Consider the following 24,439-nt stretch of genomic DNA (forward strand, 5'->3'; position numbering starts at 1 on the left):
TGAGCAATGTACATGGAAACATATAAACCGGCAAAACATTGCAGGTAGAACGTAAAGTATTTTAGAATTTTAAGAGTATGATAGATTATGGAATATAAAAGAGGAATCTAACAACTTTGGAGTTTATATCTTTGTTTTTTTTTTACGATACACAAAGATTCCCCATACAACCATGCACCAAATAATTTTATAACACAGGAGAAAAGCTGCACGTTTGTTTTATGTTTTTCGTATTTATGGTAGATAAGTTTGAAAATAAAACTACCATCCAGCTTTTAAAAAGACGTAGCATGTCGTTTTCTTTAACCTTAAGTTATCTTTTATTTAAGCATAATATTTAAGGAAGTTTTTCATATACAAAGAACAAAATTTAGTGCATGTTGTTAACATTTTCTCTTTTATATAGAGGAAAAATGAGAAAACGGATTGAAAATAAAAATTTCTGATGTTTCATTAAAAGCAAAAATAATAAAACAGGATGCTCAACTCTCAATACGAGAAAAGAAGGATAATTTTTTGAATGTTTTCGTTTCTTTGCTACCTTTTTCTGCTGAAGTATAAATAGGCTAAAAGTATCACTGGCATTAAAATATAATGCTACTGAATGGTTGATCTTAGTTATTAAAGGTAAATAGGTTGCGACTCAAATCATTTCCTAGAAAAACAATATTCATTGTGGCATCTTAGGAAAGGGAGGTAAGGAAAACCCGTTCGCCTCATGCATTTTCTGAATCATTTGGTAGGTATGCGACGATGTTTAACATCACGATCAGAGTTAGTAGCTTTCCGTTGCGCTTGACGGTTCTACAGTTGTAAAGTTAAGGTAAATTACAAGTTGATCTCGTACGGGACGACTGGGACTCCCTGGTTAAAATAAAAGTCTCAAAAGTTCGAAAAAGTTTGCTCATGGGACTTTTAAGGAATTTGTTTCCGCATTATTCGTTCAAGCAAGTCCTCACCAAGTAGTGGATTTTGATTTTTAATTTTCACAATGTAACACACATGCACTGGTGCATTGTACCCTTTGAAAATCCTTGCGTCCACCTACACATACTAAACGACCTAATCTTAATCCTACAATCAACTAATTTGTAAAATTAAATAAAAAATGTCTTACAAACATTTAAAAGGCTCTTCGTGGCAAGCGATCATTGATAGGCCGGGAACTACTTTGAGATTTTTTTTATTATCTGTCCTTTGTATGAAAGCTATTTACTCAGAAGAATGTTTAGGTAGCAGAAGTGACCGGAAGTCAATATGCGATAGCTGCGTACTTGACATTAATCGAAAACCACAAAGAATTAGAGTGTGAAATGATAATTTCAAATGGATTAACGTTTTGCTAACATGATAAAAAATGTCAAAATTTATTAATTCTGTCATTTTCTCTGAAACTACCGAAACTACTCATTTCATCTGCAGAATGGTCAATTCCATTTCCAATAATTTTGTTTTTTTGAAAATAATTCCGAATGACTCGATTTTTAGATAGAAATTCTCCGACACACTATACATATAGTCACACACATATACCCATACCGTATATCAATTCAATTATCTCCAACTCGATTAGTTTATATTTGCTCGTGTTGCTGTACTTGGAAAACTCAGAAAATCGATGCCACCGTATAACCATCTTTTTGTCGGTTAGAAAATTTTTAATTGTGTAAAATTGACGGATATTTTTCTTGTTGTAAGAGCACTTGCCATCGACAAAAAAATGTTGAAACAAGAGTAATGTTTCTCATATATTTAAGCGAAGACAATACTAAATCTCAAGCTATACGTACAGAATAAATGTACCTATAAGACAGTCAACAGTAATCGTTTTACGGGTTAATGCATGTATGCATTTCATTTTGTATGTATAAAAGAAAACACATTTCGAATTTTTACAAACTATTTTATGGCATGCAACCATTTAAGGCTTCACCGTGCATATTATCACACAAAACGTATCTCTCTCCCATCTAAAGTCTTTGTTTCCACTTCAATGTTTCCTTATAAATGCTTTAGTAGAAAACTAAAGCCAACCGTTAGAAGAAGCGAATGCAATATTTAATGCGAAGCTTTCCCTTCCTTTAACTTGCACGAAATATGGTTTAAGATAAGAGATGTTTGTGTTCCTTGATGACCTCATTGTTTTGTTGCCTTGTAAACAAAACATGGTTCATCTTCCAGGTGAGTGGAGAATTACCCGTACATCTAAACGTATATGTAATGATGAATGTTGTAATGGACATATAAACTGTGTGTGTTCTCGTTCCATAGACGGAAAGAATGATAACATAAAATGCAATTCATTTTGTTGTACAAAATACAGACATATAGGTGAGGTAATGTGCTACACAACGTCAAGAATACAAAGATCTGACAGTTTTCCTACTCAAGAGAGATAACTTGCTTGCACAATGATGACAAACAAAATATTTTTGTTTCATTTTCCTTTTCAATGGGGGAGGGAGGTTTTTTACTGGAGGTTCTACTTCCGATACACCAGGATATGTATTGAATCGTAAGTTTTATTTTATTTATGTCAAGTGTTCATTTCACTTTGATACGGAATTTTATGTTGCTGCCACTATGTTGCATGCAACGATGGAAAATAAAATGAAAAATAAAATGCTACAGATCCCAGTGCTAGATATAAAACAGGGAATATTGAATATACTCATATCCATCCACACAAAAATTGTGTATTGAAATCTATAATAATAGCTGGAAGCAACAGATCGTAGAATTCATTAAAATTATCCGTTGATGTTTGCAATTCGAAAATAATGAGTGAAATATGCACTTTATCGAGAAACATTTTACGATGTACATCATTATTATTGTGACCAGGCAGTAGTATAGTACACCGGATTTGAACATTGGATCGAATGTTAATCCTTCAACATTAATTGTCTAAGTTTAAAGATGAGCTGATTCGGTCGAAAGGGTGTCATATTTTCGATAATATATTTTCATGTTGGTTTTTCGAGTAAAGCTAAACAGAATTTTGTCTGGAGGTTTGGACTTTTGTGATACGAAAATTTGATTTTCTGACAATCTTTGAGTTTTAGGGTTTTATTACTATCTGTGACACGGTAGGTGTAGATGCTTTGTTCTAAAAGGAAAATTAAATTTGAAGATTGTTGAACAAATATTGTTTTAACCAAATTGTGGATTGAAAAATTATTTCATCTCATGTGGAACAACTTCATCGAACAGTTTGAACTTAAAAAAGCTTTTGATTCACACAAAGCTGTTGCTATGAGAATCAGAAAAACGTATGGGTCGCTTGCCACCTGTTGTAAGTGAAACATTTAATTTTCATTACTTGAGTAATTGAAGTAATTGGTACATTTGTGTCGTTCGATTTGCCATCTAGATCGAGTACGTGTGCTATGCATATCGGTTTCATAAAACGCCACGATTTGAATATTGAGTATTAATTCCATATTATCATATTGGTAGTTAAAGCACATGAATAATAGAATATTTTCTGACGAGTCCGCCATGACACAAAGTTGGTTTGACTTCATGTCTTCATTTTTTCTCTGGTCTAACGCATGGGAGGAAGGTAATTTTTTTCGAACTTTGACCACATTCAATGTTAGAAATTATTTTATGGAAAGCGTTGTCCGCCACAAAGTTTCTTATGGACAATAGCCACATCGTCCCCGTATCATTGAAGCCAGTTCCACCTAAGTTTAATGCAAACGATCTGTTATAGACAGCGACGACAAATAAATGATGAACTCTAGCAATGTGTTATGATATAGCAAAATTTTTGGTAAAACAAATGAAGTAAAAGATTTTTCAGATTTTATGTGACAACAAAAGCGTTGTAATAACCATCTATTATTTATGTCATTGAAAAGTATGGCCTAGTCTTTGGTTTAAAATCTTTTACTTCAAATGAAATCTTTATTTGTTTTCATCATCATTATAGCCGATGTAAGTAACCAAATCAAAGAAACTTTTTATCTTAATTGATATTTAATAGCACAGTCTACCGACTAGTATTATTCCTAAGTATTTTATACTTTGTCTTAGTTTAACTTAGTTTCTACTGAATCTTTCTATTTCCATTACAATTTCATTCCATTTCCATTAACTTATTCCTGTTGATACTTCCAACATTTACTTTATTTCCTATGTAACACTGATGCCAGATGAAACGCCTAATAACACATATCCACATCAGTAAAGCACTAATTGACATGTGGATTGGATATATACGATTATCGAAACATTTTTGCTAATTTAGCAATAACATAAACACTGATTTAATTAATCTGAACAGAACTGTATTTTCGTTTTATGTAATTTCTTTCCATTCCATCAACTCATAAATATATTTCGTCTCAAAAAGATTGTTGATTCACATTTCAATGGATGTGTAATTACTCGCTCCAAACGTTTTATGATTTAAGTCAATTCATAAGAAATCAAGAAATTAACAAATATACGCAACGCATACACAACATGATTGATATCTGCAATAACAATCTAGTAATTTAACGTAAATTCTAGAGTTTAACTAGTCAACTTATGAATCGGTTTACAACATATTTACTGACATCCCAGACACATCAAATCGTACAAGATTCGCATAATAAATGTTCCAGTTAAAGATATACACAGAGAGTGATAGAATGAAAAAACCTAGTGGAAAAGTTTATTTTCACACCGAAAATGTTTAGAAATTATTTTTATTTTAGCATAAATAAGAAAAGCCAACGAAATAATAAATCATTTTCATATGATGTACACACAAACCGCACCACACCGCACCATCTCTCTCCCGTATAACTACATTTTATGGTTAACTCTTTCGGAAAAGATCTTTATTCGTTTATATACAACACATGTTGGTAGATGGTAAAAAGAAAATGCTTGAAATAAATAACATGCAAGTAGACATATAAAGCAATTATGATTATAACATTTCATTCCAAGCACACATTTAAATGAAATTAGCAAGGAAACTCTCATTTTTTTTTCTATTTTCGAGAATGTTAGAAAGCTTTTCATATTTACAATCTTTGATGCGACGTAAAGGGTTCAAGCATGTAAAAAAAACTCGCTCGTTTTGTGTATAATGCAGGGCCGTAGCTTGAATATCTTTTCAGGGTGAGTTTAGCTCCTGTGAATTTGATTGAGGAAATTAGGAGATCCCTGAAGTGTTATATTGTTTTAATTTCTCAATGTGACCTACTGTTATGTACACGTGCAAAATCCCACTTTCATCTAGGCTGTTCTTCTTGGTTTCTCCGATCTATTTCATTTGACATTTGAAATACCATACGAAATAAGGAAATGAGAGGAAAAGCAGTAACAGCTCGATAAGAAAGTCGGATTGTTTTACAGTCGCGTAAGCAATCTTTTTTGTTAATAACTTTTCACTGGGACATAGCCAAATTTATCTGATTAAGGGCATATTTTGGTTGTCCTCCCACTCTAACTCGGCGGTTCGCTGATGGTAAATTTTCAGAAACTGTAAAATCGTCTACCAGCGGACGCTTCAGTTTCTATGGCGAACGAATAAAATTTGCTGGAGACGATAGAGCGTGAAAAACAATGGAACAAATCCGTTATTGGCGGAGAATAAATTTTGACAGCGGAGATCGCCGTAGAATATGGGTTTGAAAATGCAGACCTCCGCCTATTACAACAGTTTTGTATGACCAGTTACCTCAGATCAAAATTTTTAACACGTTGAGGCAATAGAGGAAGGATCAGTCTAATGTCTGAAACTACGATTTTTTCTTGAAACTAGAGTTTTCAGTCTTAAAAATTGTAACACACCGTTATTGGCGGAATCTGCCCTTAATGCTAGAAATTTTCGTGAGCAGATTCATCAATTTTAAAAAGGAACTGAGATTGTAATCATTGGTTGAAAAAGTGGAAAGCTTGTTTACTACAATGTTAGGATTGCTCAAATTTGTCTAGGCTTTTCAGAAGAAAATAGGCTCCCATGCAGCTACGGCCCTGTGTGCATGTATGTTTCTTTTTCGGCGCTCTATTTTATATTAAAATTTAATTTAATTTCCAGCATTCTTTGACGACTAATTTCCTGTATACAACATGTAGGATGAATAAAAAAGCCACTTCATACAAAGAATGAAAAAAAAAATGAAGCAAAACGTTTCGTTCGAAAAGGTAGATTTTTTTGTAACAGGAAAAAAATCATTTTTTTTCGCTAACAACGAGAACAATCCAATTAAGTTATTTATAGTTTGGTGTTGTAAAATTTTCTTGACACAAAAATTTACCCGAAATATTTGTCTTAGTCCATAAAAATCATGTTCGGTATACAGTTCCCACGTTGAATTATCAAACGGAGAATCAGTGTCATGCACTGAATATAATTGCTTTTGAAATGATCCGGCGAAATCGTTCTAGGAATTTTATTTTTAAATTTAGAATTTTTTTGTACATTTCTTGCCATTTTCGACAAAATTTATTATTTTTGCAAGATTAATTAACTAAAATTTAATATAAAAAAAAACTTTTTTTGTTTTTGTAAAATGTGTAATATGGTGAAATGACTTTGTTGTTTTGTCTTTGATGTCTGTGACTTGGATTTATTTCGGCGAAAAAATATCCATTTCGGAGACACGGTCTTTTTTATGTATAAAAAATAAAATAAAAAAATCGTTTGCTGATGCAAGTCTGGTGTAGAGCACACTCAAATTCGTTTATTGATGACACGTTTGTAATTACATGTTACTAACTAATAGCCATTTTATTACCCAATTCAATAAACGAAGGGTCAGTACCTCGTTGGAATATCAATAATTGAGTTTGATCATAAAAATACTTTTTATTGGATGGAATTTTCAGTTTTTTCTGTAGATTTGTATCTATCTATTCCACTCGAGTTCAATTGAATCCGTGATAGATTGTCTGTCGAATCGATTTTTTTTATAATAGAAAACTTATGCATCTCAAAATGTCGTAGGAAAGCCTTGGGGCAAAGCTCTAACGAACTTGAAAGTGTTTAAATTGTAATTTAATTTAAAAAAAATTGTTCCGTCAGTCACTACTCGTGTCATAATTTCGTAAAAGCATGGAATCAATTCCATTTCATCTAATTTAATGAAAAATATATTTTCCCTGCGAGAGAGGGTGACGAAAGTAAGTTATAAAATGTAATTTTCACTTCGTTACTCAATTTTCTTTTTCTTTTGCTTCAAAAATTTTTTCTGCGAGAACATATAGATACATTCGTCTTGCAGATAAATATTCTATTCATTATTACCATTATATTTCTTAGTTGACTAGAGTTATCTTAGACTATTTTTGTTTCGTTGGTCAGACGTTTCACAATCAAGGAAAAAAGTAGCAATCGGGTGGAAACTACTCGAGTCTCTAAATACATTCATTAAATTCTCAATGCTCATCTACAGTAGCCGACTTTGACGTTAATGGCACATTTCGTTTCAGCTATTTTTCAGCTTATCAAATCATTCAAACAATAGTATATTTCAACATAGACCAATACATCCAAGGTGTGTACGTATACCCAGTGCGCAGCATACACGTTTTACGAGACGAGAGTGTGTTAATGCACATACAGCGGAAGTGACATTTTTATCACTAGCGAGGTGAAAATATTTTCTCTCACACCAATACACTTTCGCAGAATACACTAACAAATAGTCGCTTCACTCTGGTCACTCTGGTGGTGTACACATAATTTTTCATCCGAGCGTGGCGTGAATAACACTTTTTATACACGAAACAAGCACATCAATTTGTTTCAATATCAAAGAGAAAAGCTCTTGTTTACCGCATGGGATAGACCAGAGGTGAGAAAATGGAAATTTTGTCATCCGAGATGTCATCAGAGAGAGAGAGAGAGAGAGAGAGAGAGAGAGAGAGAGAGAGAGAGCGCCATCAACACGCCACGTTCTCACAGCATTTGAAAAGCATGTAAAATTCATTACAAAACTCAGGATAAAAAATGAAAAGTCCAGTTTTCCAGTGATTATTGACCTCGGCTTCGCCTTTCATTCAAATAGTGACCATGCTAAAAAAAAGACAGATCATAGACCCCTCCCCTGCACGCAAAAATTCATAGGGAACAAATTCATTGCATTTGTACCACTTGCTTTTAGAAATCAATAAGAATTTTTTTGTTGATGCACGTGGTATAGCACGTCTGCCCCCGATATGGAATGTCCGTTCAACATTAATATTAAGAACAAAATGAAATATGACTTAAATGATTTCCTCTTTCGTCATTCGAGAAAAGCTGCCATGTTACGGTCAGATTCCAAATCTCGGAATTTATTTATCATTTATGAACGCATTGTATACAAGCTGTATAAGATATCGTGCGAGTTCTACGATGTGCTGCTTTTGTCATTCATATTCTTCCGACAAATGAAATTCCATCGTTTACTCCCCAAGATTAATGGTTTTTTAATTCCATCTCGAGAAGTATTAGTTTGGATTTCAATTTGGTTTCATTTCGCACACAGTGCCAGACTGTTACATGTTTGCTTTGGCCGTGTAACCAATTTTTGTTGAAAAAAAGGCGTAACCCCATAAAACGAACATCTTCAGTCGATTTATTTTATTTGTTTTCTATAATACTATATCAACCGATGAAAAAAGAATCTGACAAACGGCACAACGAACATTTTCTTTTCTCGATTTTTTTTTTCAAAAAATATTTTTTTTCATTTTCTATTTTATTTCAATTTCTTCCACATTGGTAATCTAACCGATGCTTATGGCAAATTCGGTGTATAACAGAGCTTTGAGGAAACGATTTCGTTTATCGGAACACAGTAGCACATATTAGTTATATTGGTTCGGTCGAACAGTATATATGTTCCATATGATGAGTAATATATGCACGATATATATTCCAACTGATTTTTTTTTGTGAAACGATCGAGCAAAAAAAAAAGACTGGCAAGTATGTAACTCTGTGAATCCTTATAGATTTTAAAGCTTAATTTCGTTATCCTCTTTGCGCTCTTTTTGTATTAGCTAAAGTTCATCTACTATACACAAAACACAAATCCATGGCTAGCTCATCGGTTTAAACCAATTCATTCGGTTTTTAGATTATTTTATCAAGCCAATGCTCGCAAAAATCTACGTATATGAAATTTGTATTTTGGGTTGAACGTTCCCGTTACAAATGTTGTGTTTTCTGCTATAACAATTCCTATTTGGGAGGCTTCGTTTTGTATGCATATATATCGCACATTATATACTCATAGTCATTGCACACACAGCACACAGAACATTTACACACTTTTTATGTATATTTTCACTTTGTCTGATCCAACAATGTAACATATTTCCAAAGCTCTTTTATGCTTTTTCTATAGAGTTTTCGCTATAACGCCAGGAAACTAACAATGGAAAAATATTTGATTTAAAATTTGAACAAGTTTTAGAGCATATATAACGAAATCAAGTTTTTTTTTATTGCAAATATAAATTTTGGGAGGTTGTTAAGGATGATTGTTTAATTTTATCATTAGAAATATTTCAGAGGTTTTTTTTCCTCTATCATGTGTGAATGGGAAAATGTTGAAATCTCTGTGCGGCTTTCTTTATGCATTTTGAATTCGGGCGTTCACGGTTAAAAAGAAAATTAAATTTCGATCGAGGAAAATGAGAAATCTGAATGGGAATCGTTTGTTTGAGCCTTTGTGTACGACGTTTTTGGTTGAGTTAATTAAGTTGTAGTCCGAGTTTTGCGGTAGTAATTAGGAAAATCAGTCCGAACCACGACCAATTTTTTTTTGGTTTCTGATGACCAAAGCATCGGAAGCATAAGTTTGGGAAATTACGGAAAATAAAACATGGTTAGTAATTTGCTATCGACAAGGACAAGAAGTAATGACAAAAATATTGAAGTAATAGATTTTGTCTCAAACATTAGTAGATACTTTACACAAATGAAGTAACATATTTAATGATATTGATGCGTTGATATTGTTACTTCTGTAGTTTAAAGTATCACATTGTGTTTGACAAAAACATCTTGTACTTCGTCAGTTTTAGCAAACATAATAGGACTACCCAAAGTGGAGGCCATTGCCTATATTGTCGATAATGAATGATTAGCAGATTCTGAAAAGTTGAATGATTAGCAGATTCTGAAAAGTAAAAAGTTTTGTGGACATCCCATTAGAGCAATCTATTAAAATTAAAAAAAGTGAGACGAAATTCTTCTCCTATTCGGTTAGATTCACAATTTTCTTTATTGGAATTGGGTGGACGACATTATCGCTTGTTTAAAAGCTAAATTTCCGTTCTAAATTAATTTGACTTAATTCCTTTGTTTCCGTACAAATTGCTTTCCATTTGATGTTGAGAAATTGCAGAGAACAATTCATTTTTAATTAATTGCGACAAAGTCATACGGATTGTGTCGAAATAAAAATGGGACCCAAGCTCAAACTATCTCAATAAATAAAAGAAGCTACATAATAATTCAATAAGACCTTCCATTCTCGCTAAAGCACAAAAAGTAAGAAGAGAAAGAAACAAAAATGAGGAGAAAAAAAATAAATCCACACACAAAAGGCGAGTAGGAAGTACTTTTCATTGTTCGACGAAAAATCGCATTGTTCAAAGGTACATACTTTAATGTTTACTTTAAATTTTCCATGTTACGGTTCCGTTATTTTCGTCCGCATTGTTCACTACCTTTTCATACCCATTCATGGCATGATGATAACACAGTGGCACGGCCGAAAAACCACTCTTCATTCGTGTACAACATTACTTTTTCCAGTTGAAAAGAATAAATTTATGGTGCGTAACAAACAAAACTATTGGGAATTGGTGAGTAGGGGCTTACGTGCCTTGTAATGTTTGTTAAAAAAAAGGGAAAAAATTTGTGTTGTAGTCCGTATCACAATTTTCGGATACACCAAGACGAAGTGTATATAATGCATGTTTTTGTGTGGAATTACAAGGAACACAATAGTGTTATAAGTGACACATATTGTCCACTAAAGTTGGGGGAGTGAATTCGGTCGCTGTACAGTACATTTATGTTATGAGTGGTAACATAAAATTGTATGAATTATGTGCTTTTGTGACAGTGGGAAGATAAAATGGTGGTTTTAAGACAATTGCGCGAAATAAAGTTCCTAACTTTAGATAGGAAGAGCAGCTGTGTGTTTGTTTAGTGAGAGTTTAAGAAAATCAATTTTATATGCACTCTTTTGGACGCCTTAATGGTACATCGAGTGCAAAAATATTTTATTAGGCTCTGGATGTCTGCCATGCCTCTGGTTAACAAACTCACACGAAATTCGCCTTATCAATCTTTTCGTTCTCGTTACGTAACACGTCGAGGGATAAAAAGTTGAAAAGTCCAGTGTTGCAGCGAACAAACGTAATTGTAATTCACCTACTAGCACACGAACAAATGTGTCGTTCATATAGGAAAACATCTAGTGTTTGTAAAGTTCTCTAACATTTTTCACACGGAAACATTAAGTTAAGCAAACTCCATTAACTGAGTGTGCTAAGCATCATCCTACATTTCTATATGAATCGGGCGAACACCCAATTCCTAAAAGATATTGGAAAAATTGAAAGCGCAATATGAAGTCAATGCTTTTCATTGCTGAAATATTATACTTGAAAAGTCAATAAGCTGCTGTTACGATAATGATTAATTACCCAATAAGTATCAAAAAATTACACAGAACAAAAAAAACGGGAAAAGTGAAGAGGTTAAAACGTTCCGGTTACAAAATGTTTCGTTTCAGTTTTATCCTCCGACAATGTATGCGTTCCACTTAAAAATTTATTTCTATCGTAAGTGGAATTCACGATAGTGTATAAACGTTTACAATTAAGCTTCTATCGTGAAGAAATACAGAGTTAATATCAACAATATAGCAGAAACGATAAAATCGTACAAAGATCCCGCCAGGTAAAAGCATCTCGGCAAACTCGTGATACTTGGATAAAGAATTTCAATTTAAGCTTTTTGTGCTCTCAAAACTATGTGCATACACTACATTTGCGAAATATTAGTTTGACCTAAAATTAAATTCTAAATATTTCCCAGCATGGTTTGCATATATGAAATTTGAAAACTTCGCCGTGAAATTATTAAATAAATAAAAAGAATAGAAAAAAAAGCGAACAGAAGAAGATCCAACATTTATGGTTAACGACAACACATATTTTTCATAAATAAATTCTCGTGACAGTCTTGTGCATTGCTCAAATACCTTTACTGAGTCTTTTTCTCGAATAATAATTTTTTTTCCTCAACCATTTTTCATTCAATATTTGACAATGCTCGTGCAGCATATGTTTCCATTGGACACTAGTAAATAATATATTAAATTGGGTTCCACTGAAACATATTCATCATAATGTATTTCATTTTGTCTTGGATTTTATATACGGGAGATATAAAGAATCGTATGCAGAGAGAAAGAGGATGTATGATACCGGAATATAACGACTCGAAAAAAAAGAACAACCGAAAACGAAAAATATAAATAAAAGCAAAACGGATATATCTCAATAAAACATTCTGCTGATATATTCAAAACTTTGTCTTCTAAAAAGAAAAAAAAAATGGAACAGAAAACCCGTACACGAGTATCATATCATATAATACAACGAAATTCCAGAAGGTGCCTTTCATATTCCCGAGAAAATGCGGTCGTCTTTATGACAAAAGTTTACGTAAATATTTGTGTAATAGATACCGGTATCAAGACCAAAACTTTGCATAGTGAGACACAACGGAAGATCCGAACAAACAGATGATGAAAAAAATCAATTTAAAGTTTTTTTTTTTGTATGATCCACTTTTACGATTATTTGAAAAATATTTATTAATAATGGAAGATGCGCTGCAATTTAGTTTAGCGTTCGGTTAAGCCAGGTGTAAGGATAATATAAGTCCACACACACACCGAGCGAAAGGTATGCGCCCTGTGTTTCTAGTTTCTAGTGAGGGTTTTTCCTGCAAAATTTATTGCATTTTAAAGCCGCATTTCAATATTTTCGGAAATTTGTGCATCAACATTACAACAGCTTACAAGAAAACGGAACGGTTCAGTTTAATATCCGGATCCGGTGCAAAAATTGCATATTATAAATTTACACGAACCGTACCAGTATACATACACTTTGTATGCACTGCACAAAATCAGGCACGACACACAGCAACTTTATTAAAATAATAATTCTAAAAACATTCGAAAAACGTGACGTGAAGAGAGTGAGAGATTGAAGCACAATGATGTGAAGAAGTACCTAATTTACGTGCATGGAACTTTCGTACAGATAACATTCATCAAAAAATTGTAGATCAGATATGTCGAAAAATTCTGTTATTCAGTTAACAAAGAGTTTTACTGTTAGTCGTAGAAGTTAACAATTTTTGATAAGTTTATATTCGGTTCAAACTTTTGAGTTATTTACACGAGGAAACTTTTACCTACTTAGTGGTTTTGTGATTTATTTTAACGGGGGATCGGAGCATATGATGCGGTTTAATTTAATGAATAGACGATCCATCTTCTGCATATTTTATAAAATCAACAACGTTACAATACGGATACAAACTGCGATGAGGATAATGAGGATTTATTACAGAAGAGTTAAGACTTTAAGTAAGTATGCTTCAAGAGCTGTAGATACTTGAACTTGCGTTGGACTGTACTAGATGGTGGACTAATTGGTTCGCTAGACATCATGCGGCCCGTGCGGATCAACATACAACATACAGTCGTATTCACTTTTAAGGTGCACCTAGCTCCTAAGCACGAACTGATATAGTAAAATGTGAGATTAAGAATTCACGTTCAGCTTTTACCTACTATATGTAAATAGTTCGCACGTCCTTGAAGGTGATTGAGATTGTCGAACAAAAAAGAATAGCAAGCCAAACAAACAAACGGAATCAAGTTTTATTTAAAAAGTTGGATGAAGAAAGTTAACGTAGTCGAAAAATTCTCCTGAAATCTTTCATCAATAAGCTCCAAAAGTCAATAGTTCTACGCAGCTGTACCAACTATAGCCTCTAAAACCACTGTTTCCATCTGTTATCTACAGCGAGACCACAATGAGCGATGATATGTCCAATATGTGCTCTTATATTGCGAAACGCAAGGTAAAACATAATGAAGTAACAGATTTCGTATCAGTTCATTAAAAATGCTTCGATCCAACGAAGTAGCAGATTTGACAAATGTTATTTCTGCAACGTGCGAAATAAAGGGTCAGTGCGGCAAATGTGAACTTTTGTGATACAGTAAAATTATTGATGATCCGGCCTTACAGAGGAATTCAGTGTACACCGACTTGACTTAATACTCTTATTGAGTTGGAAGTGACAATTTTACTTTGAATGCCACATTTTTGGCCTTTTTTTTGCTTCTCATTTTTCAAGACCCCTCTCGTCATGTCACGCAAAATGTATGAGATTGTTCAACAAAAATTTGTGGCCTTAGGTCCCCTCCCCATCTTGTGCTACGTTATATAGGAACATTTTCAGAAAACGTACGTCAGGTGGGTTACCGGTGAGATATATACACTAAGATATTCCTCCGGCTTGATAGTTATCACAAATTGTAATCAAATAAATCGATTGGTCGACTTGTCTAATTTTATTTTAGCAATACGTTGGACGATAACATCGTTAACGATCGAAAATCATCACAACTATAACGTTAACATGGAAAGGAAGGGGGTATACGCTATACCATGCAAATTTTGTTTAGTTTAAGCTGATTATATTCGCACAAAGCGATTACTCGGTTAGTGTTATATCGAAACGTGATAGGTGCGTGATGAAAGTTTCATTAGTTTCTAGATTTTCATTGAATTGTCCGTAGATAGATAGAATTAGAACTATTTCTGTACAGTGCAGCTAAAATGTTCGTTACGATATTTTAGCGTTGTCGATGTCTAAGTGGTGATGTGAATAAGAGGCGTGTTTTGTTTAGTGTTGATATAGTGAATGAAAAGTGTTAACAGAAAGGAAATCAAAATGAAAGAAAAGAAAAATTTGGAAAAAAAACACCAAAATAAACACAAACGGAAAATCAAAACAAAGCTCGATTTCTGTAGGAAATGAAACTCACCTGAAACAGTGACTGATCAATTTCAGCATTTGCTGGTATCTGGAACTTGTAGAATTTTTGATCGAATTCGGGACTGTGATCGTTTATGTCCTCCACCTGTAAAATGAATGTGTGATTGAGACTTAAGTTACGATTCCTCCAATAACAATAGTTAACTCACAGCAACAACAACTCTGGTGGTAGATGACAGTTGGGGCATTCCGTTGTCCATGATCATAACCTGCGAAAATATAAAAAAATGAAAATTTTTTGCGGATGATTTTTGGGCTTATATAAAATCCTAAACGCATGATAGGGTGGCGGCACCAGTCTCCGGATATGTACCAGACATATATTGTTCTTTCATTGGTAAAAATTTTAATAAAATGAAAGGATAATGGGTTACTGGTACATGTCCGGAGACTGGTGCCGTCCAAGTGTTCAAAAATCAAACCCAAGAGTCTGAGTCAGTTTTCGAGGAAAAAACGAAGCTCTCTTACAATGAGCTCGAGTGATGTCGCTCTTGATGGCCTAAATGGAGCAGATCGTATGAACAAAATAGACTAAATTCAAGAAGTGCAACACCCCTCGACAGAGCCGTATAACTTGTTTCTCCTGTAACCAAATCTGAAGAGTGAAGACTACATACACGGATACAGATCTGTTACATCCTACCTGCAGGTAGGCATGTTTCAAGGGAGACCTTGCACATTCACGTCAATAAATTTTGCGTTTTTCTTTTGCGTTGCCTTTCTTTTCTACTTTTATTTAAGTTGTCTACCTTCCACTAAAACAGAAACTTCACAAGAGTCCACATTATCCGAAATGGAGACAAAACGGAGAGCTTTTTCGTTAATGTGACACACGATGCCGTGAATAGTATTTTTGATGTTCTACAACCAATGCGTAGTTTCTATCTCCAGGTTCTCACACCTCAGTTGCGCTAACCACGGAAGCCAGCTGCAAATTCCACGCTTTGGTGGGACAAATCAATGTTCTCAATCATTTGTATGTTTTCGTCCGACCATAGAATTTGCAATATGTGGTCTGACTATAAGCTATTGTGTGTACGCGCGTACAAAGGAAAACCGTGCTGAATGTCTGTGGTAAATGTCTGTTCGATGTCTATTGAAAATGACGGAAATATTTGTGCTTTCAAATAGAGGATTTTACATTCAAAACAGAATTGACAAATACTTCTGGTGCGCGCACACACAACAGCAAAAAAAACCTCTAAATAAAAATAAATTCCTCACCGAATTGAAAAGCGACAGAGCGATCTTCACGTCAATATCGAATATCAGAAATCTTCAGCATCACCATTACACCCATTATTTCCATGCACATAATAAATTTTAGAATATGTCGGATTTTGTATACGTGAAAAGGATTTGCCTTTTATAATAAAATAACAATCTAAACAGACGTACATGTGTTGTGTGTAGTGTAGTAAAACCAGATTTTCACCCACCGAAACTCAACCTCTCACAATAGATAAAGCTCTGATCTCTACATAGAATGCCTATACCGTACTATCAACATCCGAAAAACCGCACTGGTGAGATTTTCATCGACACACCCACACGGATTTACGTAATACTTGTGTACACTCACTGTGTGTACATAAAAAAAAAAAATCAACCGAAAACCATAACCGTTTTATACATAGAAAATATTCTTCGGAGCTTCCTATTCCCAACAATGTGTGTTTTATGTCGTTTTTATAGTTATCCAACAGAATTTTGATTGCAATATTTACATGAAGGCAAGTTATAAAAAAAACGGCAATTGCAACATGACTGCCTGGTGTATGATGTTCAGATCTGAATGCATTCTATAGATAGATATATACCGACCCATCCGGATGCATTATTCGAACGGTTGATGTATGTTACACGAAAAATGTCCAAATTAATACACAGCAAACGCAGATCCATGTGTCGTGTATGTTGTTGGTATTTCGTTTTTTTTTTGTAAACATGAAAAAGACATGGAAAAAAACAGAAACATTTTTTACACTTACCTCTAGTATATGTTCCGGTTGATTTTCTCGATCGAGTTTCCTAGCTGTTGTAGTAATTAAACCTGTAAAATATGGAAATGAACATTTATTTTCCGACAGTAGATTTATTGGGAATTAGAACCATGTGCACATGGCTCAAAGTGACTAAAATGAATGTTTGAAAAACCATTTTTAGTTCATTAGGGAAAAAAAGGAGAAAATTCTTTGACTCGTCGAGTGTTGGTCTGTCGTCTTTTTTTCGGTTATTATGTGGAGTGTGCACATTGGTTGATTAAATATGAATCACTGCAGGAGTTATTTCATTAAAATTTATTATTCTAAGTGAATAAACAAAGATTATTAATTTCCTGAGGGCTTAGCTTTTATATGTGACGTTGTTTTAAAACCGTTTTATACCGAAAATGTTTCGTAATTTACTGGGTATACTTATATGTATGATAAATTTCAAGAGTTTTTAGTGGTTAATGGATGTACAAACAACAAACACTAAAATGTTTGGAAAATTGTTCAATAATTAATTACCATGGAACGTGAGATTTTTATTCATTAAAAATGTAATATTTCAGAGCGGGTTCGAAAATTTTGCGAAATAATGAAACAGTGAAAAGTTTAATGGAATAAAAATCGATTGGAGTGGTTGGTGAAATTACATTAAATCTACGAATTGCGTTGTAGCTTTTCTATAATTTTTGATGAAACATTAAAATTTGAAATTTTTTAATTCGAATTTGATTGTTAAAAGTTTACGAGCTATTCTATCAAAGTAACCGATCAGAAACAGCTAATCATCTGTTATCGACAATATAAACAAAAAATAAGCCATAAGATCTGTCTGATGTTTTGTTATAAAGTGTAAAGCATGTTGAAACAAATGAAGTAACAGATCTAACGAATATATCGCTATACGCTTACAGTCCTTGCTAAATTAAGTTTAGTGTTATTCACAGATGAACTCTACACTCTAAGTGCACTCTTAGTATGTACGACACGTACATATCTGCATTACAGCCCCCAAATTGTAAGATCCGACTAGCGACAATGTTAATCATTTCACTTTACTAGTGAGGTAATGTGGCCATTCCCTCACTAGTGAAGACCCTTCCCTCTCTCGGGCTGAAGCTGAAACTTCACTGGTATAGTAATGTACGTACATACTATTGCATGCGATATCGACGTCATACGTGGGAATACGGACGTATCGCGAGACGTATAGTAATGGTTTACTCATGTGAAATAGAAATATTTCGATTGAAATTGATGGATTAGATCTTATAATTCCCCTGCACTGAAATATACGTGTACGTTTCATATGTAGAACATATTCTTGTAAATCGTTTCCGAAGAAACAAACAGCAGACAATCAAATGTATGAAGTTCAACTATATGAAAGAACTAAAAATTCTTTGAAAAATTTTCCGAGTTATGGCAGTACACGCTACTAAATACCCCATTTTGATCCTTCGTAATCAGTCAATAGAGCACTCTTACCGGAACATTTATCAGACATCTCGATTTTGAAGATATCATTAAGTTTCGAATAATATTTTCTTTCAAAATAAAAATAAAATAGTCCAACTAACTACAGCAACGCTGCTCAGCCTGTCTTTTTCTTCCCGTACCTCTACTCAATTTACTGATGGTCAAAAAGTTCGAAAAAGCAATACACAGTGCAGCGAACTATGCATCTGTTATCGACAACGACAACAAAAAATGGACGATTTGCTTCGGTCAGTGTTCTCTCATAAAGTAAAATGTGTGTCAAAGCTAATGAAGTAAAAGATTTTGAAGCCAACATTGTAAAGACACTTCAACCAAAAAACAAAAGAAGTAACAGATTCAGTGATTATCTCAATCTGCTTGTCATTTGGGCGACATTAGTTCCTACAATGCAATGGTAAAAAAAGAATGGAATTTTCGTAGAGTTTTCTTGAGATTTTTTTTTTCGCAGAATACTGAAGTAGGTCGAAAAATCTGCTTTTGATTTAAGTAAAATTAATATATCTCAAATTGTACAACTAGTCCCCGTCATGACAAGCTAATTTAACAGCTTTTTCCCGTTTTGTTGGTTTGTAGCGGGTATATAAAATTAAATTTAAAATTTAATGAGTTTCAGATGGAGACAAGAGGCCGCGTATAAAATTCATTTCATTCAAACGTTGACATGTTAATGAATATGGAACTAAGTTTTCATGAAAATTTTAAATGAAATTAAAATAAAAGCAAACGCAACTGTCCATTTCAATTAAATAACATTAATAAATCCACAAATTTTAATAAAGATGAAAATTAAAATTGTCATTGCGGGGGACGGCCGAACGTTCTCGCTTAATTCACATCTAAAAACAGAAAAATAATAACGGAATGTCAAAGCCTATAATATATTTAAAAAAAACGCCCGCCAAAATCCTTTCGAATTAATAAGCCATTTTATCACATCCAAAAACCAAAACCGAAAAGTTTATTGAGCGAAAGGGTTGAAAAGCTTATTATACTTTCAAACATTCGATTGTATTTTGTACGCTCTCACGTATATAATACGGAACGACAACAATATTACATTTTATAATATTAGCCTTTGAATATGTGATTATCTCTGCTTCAAAACGTAAGCTAACCGACAATGTGTCACGTATCCGTTTGTATATTCATGTCGTTTGTGTATCACAACTATCGGAAAATGATTAATATAATACAGAGACAGAATGGCACATTGTATTGATGTGTAAATGTTACATCGGCTGAGCGTTAAAGTAGAAGGGATAAAGGATTTTGGCACACCGATTGTATATGTATGTAGAATACATTCGACACCGCATAAATTAAATTACAGTATGTTGTAACCAGGGACTATTCTTGGAAAAAGATTTTCCCATCATTTTCTTGAATTTTCCCACACTTTCGTAGAATTCTTGAATTTTCCTAGATTTCCTGAATTTTTTTAGACTTCCAGAATTTTCCTAGACTTCCATTACAGTCTCGGAATATACCAATTTATGAGAAAACTTTGAAAAATATAGGAAAGTGCGGAAATGTTAGGAAAATACGCGAAAACTTTTCCTAAAAATAGTCCGTGTCCGTAACATACGCTCTGAGGCAAAAGGTTCGGTCCACACAAAATAAGTAGGAAAATTTCCGTAAACAGACAAGAAAAAGTTTTGTTTTTCTCTCGAGTTATTGACCTCATCTCAAATACTCTGATAAATATTGTGTACGCGGATCGTTGATTGACGTTCGTCAATAAAACAAACAAACAGACAGGACAATCAAACGCAAATCCTTCCGAAAATATCTGGATTATTTATGCACCGCAGGCAGGTCGAATGGCGACATGCGAATAGTTTATGCATAGATTTTCCTGCAAGGCGCCTGTATCCAAAGGCATCGGAAAAGTCACAACGCACTTATGTCTCGAATTGTGCCACACTGACACTCTGGCTCCCTCATAATTTTCTTCTTACGTATGTTGTCGTACGAGTTTCTCCGTTCAGATTCTAACTGTAGAGTTTAGGAAAATTGATAATTACGAGCTATTTCGAGCGTCCCTCTAAATCCCAAAACTAGATACGGGCCGTAAGGAAATTGTTACATGCAATTATGCATAGTTTTCTACTTGGGTCATGGGTCACATACATGGCACGTAGATGTATAAGTGAAGCATAGGATTATCGTAAACCGGAAATAGAAGGAAACTTTCTGCTGTATGTATAATTCAAATTATGCTTCAAATTCACATAGCACAACCTACAAAGCAATGTTATTTTAAGAGTATGCGATCGAACGCCCATAATTTTCATACTTTGTGCCATGTTATTGAACTGAGGCCACAATTGATATGAATAAATTAAAAATGTAACCACCCGCCAATCAATATCAGTGAGTTTTCATAAACTTTCCTACAAAAATGAAATTGAAAAGCCGATGCCACCCCCGTTCCAATGATTAAAGTTGCAACGAACAATCAACAAAGTATCGATTTTATTTGCAATCTAATAAGGTTTCATAACATGGTGGCGTGGTGGGCACATAGTTCAAAATTACATTTCGGAAAGTTTTTTTTTTGTTCACCTCGCCGGAACTTGAATTTGGTGTTAGTTTGTGTGTAAGTTGAATGGCTAACGTTACTCGCATTATAATAAATCCCTTTATATCCTCGAAACAGAATGTTAAATGAAAGAATACCAGACAAACTGTGTTTTTATGTAAAAGGACAACGAACGGAATTTTCACCTCATTACGTTGTATTATATTGAATAGACTTACCGCTTGTTGTATTGATAGCGAAGAATCCCTCTGAAAACGATAGGGAAAATTGGGAAATATAAGTAAAATATAATCGAAAATCGAACAGATTTAGTTACAAACCTGGATTGCCAGATGTAATACGATACGTAACCCTTTGTAGCGGGTCATCGTCTCTGTCCTCAGCTATTAATTGCAATACTTTAACACCTGCTGGACTGCTTTCTGGCACGGATGGATAGTAGACAGCATTTTCCGTTAGCGGTACATTATCGTTTTCGTTTTGGACTTTGATGAACACTTGAACACACGAGTGAAGTGAAACCACTGCTTGGTCTTGGGCGCATGTTGTTAGCCAATAAAATGATTTTGATTCCACATCCAAAATAGCTGATGTTCGAATTGCACCTGAAACGAGAAAATTGGAAATGTTGAGAGATATAGTCAGACCTCAAACCGAATCAACGGTCTAAAGAACAGTGTGATTTTCTAAAAATAAATTATCAAAAACATGGGCTGTCCGATTTTGCAAAAACCCCATCTCCAAGGTCGAGCTTTTATGAACAACCCCTAAATAAAGCTTTTAACATTTAAAACTAGCAATTTAAGCCCGAACCACAATGTTAAATCCACGATAGACAATGACAATCCGTTAAATGCATTTTTCACATTTTTTTTAAAAATAAATTGTTGCCATCAAACTGAACTCAGAACGAATGAAAATAATTATGAAATTCGCTGTTGATTAAACATTGATTGATAGAAAATTTAAAGTAATTGAGATGGATGTAATTTAGGAATTCGTATGTTATTCATCTGTCATCGACAACGATGGTAAAAATACGTCATTAGCAGAGGCATGTGGCTTATCTTGTATAGCATAAAGTAATGTTCAACAAAAGAAGTAAAAGATTTTGTATTAAACAAAAGAAGTAACAGATTTAACAGTTATATGTCACTGTTTGCCGTTTGAAGGAGGTGATTCACTTTAACTTCACTCCACAGATCAATAATTCATGGACCTGTGGTTCATCTAGACGAACTAACTTGTAAAAATCAGGTGACCGATACCGAAGTATCACTGCATCATCGCACATATCTTATTCAATCGTTGTGGATACATAGTCGAACTGTCTAACATTCCATTTAATTTAACTTGTAACCCATGCTAATTCTATTAAATCCCACACCTAAACTTAATCACAAGTCCAATAAAAATGAACCGTTCTGTTGAGAATCTGAAAAACATCATTTGCCCAACACGTTCCCAATCGACAAGAGTATAAACGACGACATACCGAAGGGTCTCCTTTCTTTTATATATACGATATAATGTGATATGGCCGATTTATTATATGTCATTACATTACCCACAGTCATATCGACAGTCAATACTTTATGGACATGAAACGGCTTTAATATACGACCCGAGAATAAATACCAAATGGTTTCGGATAAGTAAAAAGTAAATGCACTCCAGAGTGTAGTCAGAGAGTGGTATTTTTTTAGGGGCTTCTTACTTACATCGAAAATATGTTACGATCCGGTCAATAACGTAAAAACGACCCCATATAAAGAGAATCCCAAACTATACGAGATGATGCATTATCGTGGCTTCGATTTGGTTTCAGTGGTTGTACACTAAAGTTTATGATTATTACTTATGCATAAGGCGCTCATATCTCATAAACTACGATGAATATCTAATAACCCCGCACCATAACCATGGCACATCAGCTATACATAATGGAATCTATAAACTGTGTGTACTGTACAAGCCATATGTAATATATAAACCTTGTGATACATCTAAAACACTGTTGAATTTGAATTATCTTCTCATATATAATATAATGTCTTGTCTTGATTTGAATAATGTGTTCTGCTTTCCAGATTCTGTGTGTTACATGCCCACTTCAGTTCACAGTTTCTTCCGCCTAGCTACCTTCTGTAGTACGCGAATGAACACACACACAAAAAAAAATCGATCGCCCAGGCTTTGCAATATAGCGATGTAAGAGATAATACTCGCAGTATCCCTGACGAAAAAAAAAGAAACGAAAAAAGAAGAAATGTGAAAATTCACTCTCACTTGTTACAAGTGTATTTCAATCTTTGTTGTACCCTTACCATATAGCAGATGGTTTAAATTTCGATATTGTTGGCGCTCAAATTTGGTAATGGTCTCCATTACAAATAAAAATATTGAACTTCATGTTCCAAAAAATACTTGTTACAGTCGGCTGTCATCTGCTATCGACAACGACAGCAATAATAAACGACAAGCTTCAACTAATGAGGTCTTATATAGCAAAAAGCGTGTTCAAAACAAATGAAAATATTTGAAAATCTTCGATCGAATGAAGTAATAGATCAGATAGTAAAGCTGTTAATATGCTTGCCGTTTGTGACAGGTTAATGCTGGAACAGCTTGAGTTTTAAATTTGGTAAGTGGTTTTGAGCGAGACATTTGAAATATGAAAGCTAATAATAATGAGGTACATGGTACAGGTATTATGTTTGTTAGAGCCTAAGATGCAATGGAAATTATATACCCCGTCCGAATTCATTAAAATGCTGGGAAGACTTTGCAGGCGGCACGCAGTTCCACAGTCGTGTTCAGACATCAGCGTTTTTCCTTTTAGTGAGTTTTAAGCTTCTTTTGTATTCAAATATTGAAATATTCCACTTTCCACTTTTTCTTTAAAGCAAAAGCACACAAACAATGCGATACGGTGTTTCGGCTTAACACAGCAGGGTTAGTTAGAACAACGAAATATCAAATTGCCTAAAATTATCCTTTTGCCCACAATGAACCAAAGGGAATTCGGCGTGTTGATACTATGATAGTTAACCGTTCACAAACGGCACGGCAAGCGTATCTCAGATTCAAATCTAAATCTGTGACTTCTTTTTATAAAGCTATTTCCTAGACTGATTTCTGATCTGACTGATAATCTTCTACTTCACAAGTTTCAAAATTTTCTCTATATAAAAGACAATTAACCAGAGTTCATCGCATGTTTTTGTCGTCGTTTTCGCTAACAGATGACTAATATCCTTCTTTTTCAGCCTTGATTTCAGTTATTTCAGTTAATTTTATTTG

At 33.9% G+C, this 24,439-nt stretch overlaps 1 protein-coding gene across 7 annotated transcripts in view; it reads right to left on the reverse strand.

The window, feature by feature from the left end:
* LOC119070958 (fat-like cadherin-related tumor suppressor homolog) overlaps nt 1-24,439 on the reverse strand; it is a 274,427-nt gene that overhangs the window by 63,757 nt on the left and 186,231 nt on the right. For 4 of the 7 annotated variants that reach the window (XM_037175518.1, XM_037175517.1, XM_037175516.1 and 1 more), the window contains exons 8-13: nt 21,457-21,741; nt 21,355-21,384; nt 17,095-17,156; nt 15,253-15,312; nt 15,093-15,188; nt 6,264-6,389 (exon numbers count right to left, since the gene is read on the reverse strand). In XM_037175518.1, the coding sequence (XP_037031413.1) occupies nt 6,264-6,389; nt 15,093-15,188; nt 15,253-15,312; nt 17,095-17,156; nt 21,355-21,384; nt 21,457-21,741 (659 nt within the window). The remainder of the gene's footprint in view (nt 1-6,263; nt 6,390-15,092; nt 15,189-15,252; nt 15,313-17,094; nt 17,157-21,354; nt 21,385-21,456; nt 21,742-24,439) is intronic. The other 3 variants (XM_037175522.1, XM_037175521.1, XM_037175520.1) reach the window with 1 other exon arrangement.

The sequence above is a fragment of the Bradysia coprophila genome, assembly GCF_014529535.1.
Source record: "Bradysia coprophila strain Holo2 chromosome IV unlocalized genomic scaffold, BU_Bcop_v1 contig_106, whole genome shotgun sequence".
NCBI lineage: Eukaryota > Metazoa > Arthropoda > Insecta > Diptera > Sciaridae > Bradysia > Bradysia coprophila.